General features: G+C 40.2%; 1 protein-coding gene across 4 annotated transcripts in view; it reads left to right on the top strand.

Moving 5' to 3' along the window:
* LOC135090619 (uncharacterized) overlaps positions 1-10,000 on the top strand; it is a 169,048-nt gene that overhangs the window by 32,055 nt on the left and 126,993 nt on the right. For 3 of the 4 annotated variants that reach the window (XM_063987533.1, XM_063987532.1, XM_063987534.1), the window contains exon 2: positions 5,154-5,201. The exons of the other annotated variant lie outside the window; for it this stretch is intronic. In XM_063987533.1, coding sequence (XP_063843603.1) covers positions 5,154-5,201 — 48 coding nt within the window. The remainder of the gene's footprint in view (positions 1-5,153; positions 5,202-10,000) is intronic. 4 annotated transcript variants of the gene reach the window in all.

Raw genomic sequence — 10,000 nt, forward strand, 5'->3', positions numbered from 1 at the left:
TTCCTGGCGCCACACAGGTGACCGTTTCTCATTAAGCAGCTAATCGTGTTGCCTTTAGCGGCTTGGAAATCTGGAAGCCAATTAAGCAAACCTTTCTTGAAGTCTTGTGTTTAAGGGAAGGTTTCTCGCATGAACAGACGCGGTTTAAGATGCAGGACTAATCAGTAAGTAATTAAGATTTCTTACAAGAATATGAATTTGGGTTGTGATCTGAATTCAGGTTATATTCTGCACTTACATCCTTGTGTTTTGCGTCCTCTCTCTGAATTCTAAGTCCTCTGATCTCTTGAAAGACACCTACAAAACTTGACACTGGTACGTTCTTAGATCAGAGGACTTAAGTTCATAGACTCGACATAGTGGAAGCCAGTGCTGCATGTTATTGGACTTCTGACCACAACTGTACATAGAGTTTCACGATTAAGCACAACTTGGGATTCGAAACTACAAAGAACAACACATCAGAAACAGATGCTGGAACCGCCCACTATGTGCAGAAAGACGACACTCAGTCTTACACAAAGGATTACGAGGGATAACAAACAGTACGACAAGGCTGTTTCATCACACTGAAACTGAACCATTAGCTGCCTCAAACAATTATTTCAGATTTATTAATATCACAAATATCCTCTTACTGGCCTGGAGCTAAAATGTAATAAAGAATGATCAAAGAACTTCATATATGTACAAAGACTCATCAGTGTGAGTAGCAAATGAAACGCGGCAGGATTTCCCCGAAGACATTTTTATACACATACAGTACCAAAGCTTCTTTATCAAATGAAAAATTATACCAAATCACGGAAGAATTTCAAGACTCTCTTTAATTAAAAAAAAAAAAAAAAAAATCACGCTATTGGAGCGAAACGCCAAAGCGGACCAAAAAGTTCTGAATTCTGATGAAAAAAAAAAAAATCGAACCAAAATAGCAGACAAAATAAATAATGTTTCCTAGCAAATATTTTTTTTTTTGAGTAGAAGATTAATAAAATAAATAAATAAATAAATATTGCATTGAACTAAAATACCACACTAGACAAAAAAAAATAATAATGTTTCCCAGCAAATCAATTTCCAGAGTGCAAAATGAACAAAACTACAATATGAATAAATAAATAAATAAAAATTACATCGAAGCGAAATAACAAAGCAAACAAAAAAGAACATTAACGATTCCTAGCAAATGAATTTCCTGAGTGCAAAATAAACAAGCTAAGTGTGGCAGCTTCCTTACCCCTTCAACAGGTCCAGGGAGGCTAAGAATGAGTCAGGGGCCGATAGACGCTTCACCATTATCAGAATTCTCCCCTAAACCCAGCATCTCCCAGGGGCGGCCGTGTTAATGAGAGTATCACCGAGTATCACAAGACTCATCACACTCGTTATCCCGGCGAGGGGAGAGGTGGGGGGGCGGGGAGTGGCCAGGAGGGAGGGGACAGACAGAGGAGAGGACGAAGGAACGATAACAAGAGCGTGAGGGAATGGGTGCAAAAAAGAAGGTAAAGGAAGGAAGGTACGAAAATAGGAACAATGAGGAAATGGAGAGAAAATCGAAGCAAGATGAGGGGGAAGAAAGAAGGAAACAGCAGGAGAGAAAAAAAAATGGGAGAGGAGAGAATTAGAAGTGAAGAAGGAAGTGGAAAAGAGGAAAAGTGACAGGAAGAAGCAAGGAAGAGAACAAAAAAGAAAGGGGAAAGTAGGAGCGGAGAAAGAAGGGAAGGGGAAAAAAGAAAAAAGTAGCAGAAGAGATGGAAGAACAAGGAAAAGAAGAGAACAAAGAAGAAGGAAGGTAAAAGCAGGGAAGGAGTAAGAAGGGAAGGGGAAAGGCGAAAGAGGAAAAGTTGAGGAAGGGATGGAAGAACACGGAAGAGAAGAGAACAAAGAAAGAAAGTGGGAGGAGGGAAAGAGGAAAAAAATGAAGGGGAAAAAGAGGAAAAATAGCGGGATGAATTGAGGAACATGGAAGAGAAGAGGAAAAAGAAGGAAGGCGAGAGAAGGGAAAGGAGAATAAAGGGAAAGTGAAAAGAGGAAAAGTAGAGGGAGGGATGGAAGAACACGGAAAAGAGGAGAACAAAGAAGGTGAAAAGGCATATGTAGAAAGAAGAGAAAGGACAAAAGAGGAAATATGGAGGGAAGGATGAAAGAACACGGAAGACAGGAGAACAATGAAGGAATGAGAGAAATGGGGAAGGAGGAAAGATAGCAGGAGGGCATGAGGAAAGAGGAGGAACGCACGATGAAGCAGGTAAAGGAGGCAGAAGGAAAGAGGAGAAGAGGGAGCCATTAGCCTCACTAAACGCTTCATATGTACCACTTGCAGCAACCTGTTTGAAGCAAGTAACCAAGCCCTTCCCTGTCCTCCCTCCGCCCTCCTTCCTCCTGTTCTTCATCGCCTCCTTCAGGTAATAGAGTTAGCCGCCGCCACGCCTTGAGCAGCAGGTGTAGCGGGGCTGATCTTTCAGAGTGCGAGCAAAGCTGCGTTACAACACACACACACACACACACACACACACACACACACACACACACACACACACACACACACACACACACACACACACACACACACACATTCTCTCTCTCTCTCTCTCTCTCTCTCTCTCTCTCTCTCTCTCTCTCTCTCTCTCTCTCTCTCTCTCTCTCTCTCTCTCTCTCTCTCTCTCTCTCTCTCTTAGTCAATCAGTTAATGAGATACGATCACAAGACAGTGAAAAAGGGTGACATTTATCTCTCTCTCTCTCTCTCTCTCTCTCTCTCTCTCTCTCTCTCTCTCTCTCTCTCTCTCTCTCTCTCTCTCTCTCTCTCTCTCTCTCTCTCTCTCTCTCTCTCTCTGATATGACTTTCAGCATTATATATTTTCTTAAACAAAATCACGAAAAAAATGTTATGAAAATGCGTTACATGATACAGAAATTTGTCATATTTAATTATACTGAGAGTGATAACTATACGAGGCTGGAACCAATGGAACCAATGGAACCAAGACCACAGCCCAGTATTCACTCTTGGCGGTCTGGAAAGCTGGAACACCACACCTGATGCCAGTGAGACGCATTTCCAGGCTAAGTTATTGTAGATTATTAAAAGTGAAAAATTAAGTGGAAATTATATGTTTTGGTTTACCGTGGCCTAGTATAGGAAAATAAAACCTGCAAAAATATAACAGCTCAGTGATTTCGGTAATTATAAATATAGTACGGAGATAGAATTCATGTGGCTATGTTTATGTTACTGTATTATGCTTTAGTTCACGCTGCACTACGAAACCATGGAAAAGCTTTAAAAATATTACACGCCACTGACTTCGGCAATTATGAATGAATATACTGCAGCCATATCATTTATTTATTTATTTATTTATTCATTTATATTTTTTTATTTATTTATTTATTTATTTATTTATTTATTCTCGTATTCATTTATTTATTTTATATATATAAATTTCTTTCTTGCTCTCTTTTCCTTTTTAATTTATTTATTTATGCAGCTGCTTAATCAGCCAGTTAATTAGTTAGTTATTTAGCTATATGCGCTTACTTATTTCAAGAATTTAGTTTTTTTGTTGTTTTTTTTTCTTTATTTCGTTATTTATTCATTCATTTATTTATTTATTTATTTATTTATTTATTTATCTATCTATTTATTTATGGTGGTAGTTGTAGGTGGCAGCCAAAACAATGGAAATCCCTGTAATCACACACAGGAACGACTGCGGGGAATTAAAACGTACCAAACAAGTGCTCCCCGTGATGTAATGGAAGTAATAGGGGCGGCCATTAGCGCAATCATTCCATCGTTAAATTACACAACACAGTTACGGTCTAATCTAATGGAATAACGTATCCAGGAAGGAAAATTTACCTACCACCAATAAAAGCGGTCCCAAAAATACGGTTTGGTTCACCTGTAATCGTCACGCTAAATGGAGGTGATTAATTAAGCGATCAAACCCTTTCAAACTCCACACCGTCAGGTCTGCCAGGTAATCATGAACAAATACGCGGCCACTAGGACTCACATAACCCCACTAATATAAAGTACCTGTGTTTATTAGTAGTCAGTCACTCTTTTAACCCCTTCACTGCGAGATGAACAATTTGCACCATTAAGAGCACCGCATAAATTTGCACAAGGATTCACAATAAAGGAACTTGAAGAATATGTACAGCAAAGTCTATATAATGTTGTGGTATGGTCGATGAATAAATGAAATGTCTCAGAGTGTTTAAATAGCAATGAAAGCAGTGAAAGGTTAAAAGCCACGCCATCAGAGCAGACTAGGTAATGATTAACACGAGAATACTGATACTCTTAAACTCGTAATGATATAAGGCAATGTTTTTTTTTTTTTTCTAGTATCATTCAGTTGGTAATGTTTTCTCTACTATGCTCCAGTAGCGATAGTAAGGTAATGCCAATATTTCCTGTACTAGTATCCCATAACACCGCTGTTGAGTGCTGTTCTATAATGTTCTGTAATCTGGTGGTGTGTGTGTGTGTGTGTGTGTGTGTGTGTGTGTGTGTGTGTGTGTGTGTGTGTGTGTGTGTGTGTGTGTGTGTGTGTGTGTGTGTGTGTGTGCGTGTTTGTGGGTGTTTGTGTGTGTTTGTGGTTGTGTGTGTGTGTGTTTGTGGGTGTGTGTGTGAATTTTGTGATTTTTGCAAGTGAATAAATTATAAACAGAATCATTTGTCTAAACTTCCAACATGTTTTTCCTTGGCCATATACTCCCTTCTTCTTCTTCTTCATCTTCTTCTTCTTCTTCTTCTTCTTCTTCTTCTTCTTCTTCTTCTTCTTCTACTCCTCCTCCCCCTCCTCCTCTTCATCTTCCACCTCCTTGGCCGATCTTCATTATATACTTGTGTTTCTTAATACAGATCCTCGTTCTTATCTTTCTCTTTTCCGTATTCTTCCTGCTCTGCCTTTCTTTCTGTACACTCCCCTCATTCTTTTTAATATTCCTCCTCTTTTGCATTTTTTATTACTCGATCATTGTTCCTCCTCCTCCTCTTCCTCCTTCTCCTCTCAGAAAGATAACACTCACACTCTCCTCATACAACACTTATTACATAGTTTCCTCCCCTTCCCGGGAAAAAAAAATACCTGCCCCGCTCCTCCCTCATCACCCCTAAGCTCTTTTCTCTCCCCACAGAAGAAAAACACACCTCATGCCCCATCCAACACCCCTTCCAAGCAACACGTGAGTACCTTCAACACCCCAACACCCCCCCCATTACACCCCACTAACACCATCACCTCACCATACAAACTTACCGCGTCTCCTTCCTTTCATTAACCATCCCATTATCTTTTCTGTCTTTGTCTCGACTTCCTTATCTGTCCTCATCTGAACTTGACAAAATGATACATAGTTAAACCACTAAATAGGTAATATCATAATGGGATCGAAGAATGTTAAAAAAGATACTTGAATACATATAAAATCAAACAACAACAACAACAACAACAACAACAACAACAACAACAACAATAAGAAAAATAACACGAACACAATTCAAATTCACATACAAACATTAGCAAAAAAAAAAAAAAACAGGAAAAAAAAGTTGAAATGAAAAACATCAGTCCATACATGTATTTTCCCCTCCAACAAACACACACACACACACACACACACAGAGAGAGAGAGAGAGAGAGAGAGAGAGAGAGAGAGAGAGAGAGAGAGAGAGAGAGAGAGAGAGAGAGAGAGAGAACCCGTATTTCCATCTGCCATTAACAAGAACCATTTCCAGTGCTCATTTCATCCTCTTTCTTTTGTTTCCTTTTCCATCCGAAGCTTCGAACAAAACGAGCGATACATGAACCGAAACAATGAAGCACCGGAATTCATGGTCTCGATGTTGAACGAAAATATCCTCCAGGCAGTTTTGTTTGTTTGTTTGTCTTTTTTTCGCTTTTTTTCTATTTTTTTTATTAAGGCGTGTGGTTACCTTGAGGCTGGAGAGAGAGAGAGAGAGAGAGAGAGAGAGAGAGAGAGAGAGAGAGAGAGAGAGAGAGAGAGAGAGAGAGAGAGAGAGAGAGAGAGAGAGAGAAGAATTAATTTTTCCATTGATTCACCTTTTATCGATTCTTGTCTCAGAACATACTCTTAATTTCAGTCTTTCTTATTATCATAAATTATTATTATCAGTAGTAGTAGTAATAGTAGTAGTAGTTGTTGTTGTCGTTGTAGTTGTTGTTGTTGTTGTTGTTGTTGTTGTTGCTGTTGTTGTTGTTGTTGTTGTTGTTGCAAGAGTAGCAGCAGCAGCAGTAATATTGGTTTTATTTGTATTTTCTTTCCTGCCCAGCGCTTGTCCACAAATCCACACTTTCTTTCACTCTGCTTTTCTCTCTCTTTCTTACTCTCCTTAACGGAATTTTTATGCGTACTCAAGACCATTTGTATTCCCATTAATTTCCTTTATACCCTTTACTCCTCTCCTTTTTCTTGAACAAATGTGAAACAGTTACTTGCATTTTCATTTTATTGGCAGCAACTCTCTCTCTCTCTCTCTCTCTCTCTCTCTCTCTCTCTCTCTCTCTCTCTCTCTCTCTCTCTCTCTCTCTCTCTCTCTCTCTCTCTCTCTCGTTTTTCTTCTTCACTCCTTCCCAGCTAATTTCCTTTCCGTCTTTCTTTTCTTCTTTCCTTTTCTTCTCCGTATCTTTGTTCTTTTTTCCCCTTTGCCTTCTTTTCAACTTCTTTTCTACCTTCTCTTTTTCCTTTATTCCTTACTCTCTCTCTCTCTCTCTCTCTCTCTCTCTCTCTCTCTCTCTCTCTCTCTCTCTCTCTCTCTCTCTCTCTCTCTCTCTCTCTCTCTCTCTCTCTCTCTGTTAATTAATCCTTTCTTCCCGACTATCTTTCTTCCTTCCTACCTTCTTTTCTTTCTTTCATCCCCCTTCCTCTCTCCCTTCCTTCCTTTCCTTCTCTCTCTCTCTCTCTCTCTCTCTCTCTCTCTCTCTCTCTCTCTCTCTCTCTCTCTCTCTCTCTCTCTCTCTCTCTCTCTCTCTCTCTCTCTCAAATGTAGGCTCAGGGTTTAAAGGTTCATTGGTATTGTATTTTCTAATGTTATTTTATTAAGGGTAAAGTGAACATTAGTCTGTGCATTTTGAGTCTCATCCGGATTATATTTGTTGTTAGAAAGCGTGTATCTGTATTTAATCTATATATTATGCCCTTTGTTTTTTCTTTCTGCTATGTTGCAAGGATATCTCTCTCTCTCTCTCTCTCTCTCTCTCTCTCTCTCTCTCTCTCTCTCTCTCTCTCTCTCTCTCTCTCTCTCTCTCTCTCTCTCTCTCTCTCTCTCTCTCCTGTAGTTCGTGTGGTGGTGAAATTCAGCCTTTAAATAAATTGCAACCTTTGTACCGGACGCTCGTGTTTGGAAGGTAAACTGGACTGGAAATAGCCACTAGCCGATAAAACACAGCACCTTTAAATTACAGGTAGATGGAGTGACGCAGGTAGAAACAGAGGGAGCGATAGAGGCATAGAAAGGGGGAAAGGGAGAAACAGACAAAAAAACGACAGGACTGCGATTACTTCTCTTAGATACAAATGGATACTGATGTAGTTAAAGGTACTGGGAGGGGAAGAGGGAGGGGAAGAGGGATGGAGAGAGGGAGAGGAAAAGGAGATAAATCATACTAACAAACAGGCTCGAAAGAGGAGGAGGAGGAGGAAAAGGAGGAAATGGAGGGGTGATGGGAGAAAAAAGAAAAGAGGTTGAAAACATACTAACAAACATGAAAAGGAAAAGAGGAAGAGATTCAGAAAGGAAAAGGGAAAAAAAGAAGAGATTCGGAAAGAAAAAAAGGGATCAACCACGTAAACAAACAGATTTTATAAGAAAAAAGAAAAAAAAAGAAAAAGCGGAAGACAAGAGAGGTATAGAACAAAAAAAAATATTGGGGAGACTAAAACACACCAACAAATAAGACCCATAGAAGAAAAAAAGAAAGGAACAGGGGGGAAACACAAAAGAAGGGGAAAAACCCACTAACAAACAGGAATCAACGGGGGAAAAATAACAAGGTACATAAGAATTTTAAATCGTTACCCTCGACTCGTTTTAAGGAAGAGAAAAAGTCCCCATAGGAAATGTAAGTGTCAACAGAGGAGGAGGAGGAGGAGGAGGAGGAGGAGGAGGAGGAGGAGGAGGAGGAGGAGGAGGAGGAGGAGGAGGAGGACGAGGAGGAGGAGGAGGAGGAGGAAGAAGAGGAGGAGGAGGAGGCTTTTAAAATGATGTCGAAGTTTACAAATCGAGTTAAAGTGAGTGTACCAAAACGCTCAGCCATATCATTAAAATAAGATGTACTCTCTCTCTCTCTCTCTCTCTCTCTCTCTCTCTCTCTCTCTCTCTCTCTCTCTCTCTCTCTCTCTCTCTCTCTCTCTCTCTCTCTCTCTCTCTCTCTCTCATATTTATTTCTATTCCGTTCTTTTCGTTCCAGCTTTTCTGTTTTATTTTTCTGTTGCATTTTCTCTCCTCTTCTTTCTCTTCTCACTCCTCTTCCTCCTCCTCCTCCTTCTCCTCGTCCTCCTTCTCCTCTTTCTCCTGTTCCTCTTCCGCTTCCTCCTCCTCCTCCTTCTCTTTCTCCTACTCCTCCTCCTCCTCCTCCTCCTCCTCCTCCTCCTCCTCCTCCTCCTCCTCCTCCTCCTCCTCCTCCTCCTCTTAAGGAACGTGATTGCACATTAAAACTTAAACCCTTAAAAAAAAAAGAGACGTCACAATAAGAGAGAGAGAGAGAGAGAGAGAGAGAGAGAGAGAGAGAGAGAGAGAGAGAGAGAGAGAGAGAGAGAGAGAGAGAGAGAGAGAGAGAGAGAGAGAGAGAGAGAGAGGGATGGGGGGAGAGGACGAAAATAAATCCTTGCACATAAAAAAAAAGAAGAGAAATATAAAAAAAGAGGGAAAGGAGAGGGAAAAAAAGAGGACAAATGGCAGGATGTTGTCATAAATTAGTTTCTCTCCCTTTATGAAACGAGAGATCTAGGGGAGGGAGAAGGAGGGAGGGAAGGGAAAGGGGATAAGGAGATCTAGAGGACGGAGGGAGGGAGGATAAGGAGATCTAGAGAGAGAGAGAGAGAGAGAGAGAGAGAGAGAGAGAGAGAGAGAGAGAGAGAGAGAGAGAGAGAGAGAGAGAGAGAGAGAGAGAGAGAGAGAGAGAGAGAGAGAGAGGGAAACGGTGCAAAAACAAAAAAAAAAAGCGAAAAAGAAGGAAGATGGAGAGTGAAGGCATGAGCGTTGAATAAAGAAAAAAGTGCTGAGAAAATAAAAGACTGAGAGGGAAAGGAGGAGAGAGTAAAAGAGGGGCGAAGGAAGGAGAATGGATGAAGATGGTGGTAAAGATGCTACCAAGGAGGAGCAGAAGGAGGAGGAGAAGAAATAAAAACAGGAAAATAAGGAGTAAGACGAAGAAGACGGAAGGAAAATGGAGGTTAGAAAGAGGGAAGCAAGAAAAAAGAAAAGAAGGTAGGAAAAGGAACTTAGTAAGTGGTAAGAGGCAGGAAATGAAGAACCAGAGATGTAATAAAGATGAAATGAGGTCTGAAGGAAATAAGAAGTACATAAAAATAAATGAAGGGTAAATATAGCACAATCTAACCTAACCTAACCTAACCTAACCTAACCTAACCTATACTAACCTAAGCTAACCTAACCTAAACTATCCTAACCTATCCTAACCTAACCTAACCTAACCTAACCTAACCTAACCTAAACTATCCTAACCTAATCTATCCTAACCTAACCTAGCCTAACCTAACCTAAACTATCCTAACCTAACCTATCCTAACCTAACCTAGCTTAACCTAACCTAAACTATTCTAACCTAACCTATCCTAACCTAACCTAACCTAACCTAAAATATCCTAACCTAACCTAACCTAACCTAACCTATCCTAACCTAACCTAATCTAACCTAAACTATCCTAACCTAACCTATCCTAACCTAACCTAACCTAAACTATCCTAACCTAACCTAACCTAACCTAACCTAACCTAACCT

Source organism: Scylla paramamosain, chromosome 35 (assembly GCF_035594125.1).
Source record: "Scylla paramamosain isolate STU-SP2022 chromosome 35, ASM3559412v1, whole genome shotgun sequence".
In the NCBI taxonomy this organism is placed as follows: Eukaryota; Metazoa; Arthropoda; class Malacostraca; order Decapoda; family Portunidae; genus Scylla; species Scylla paramamosain.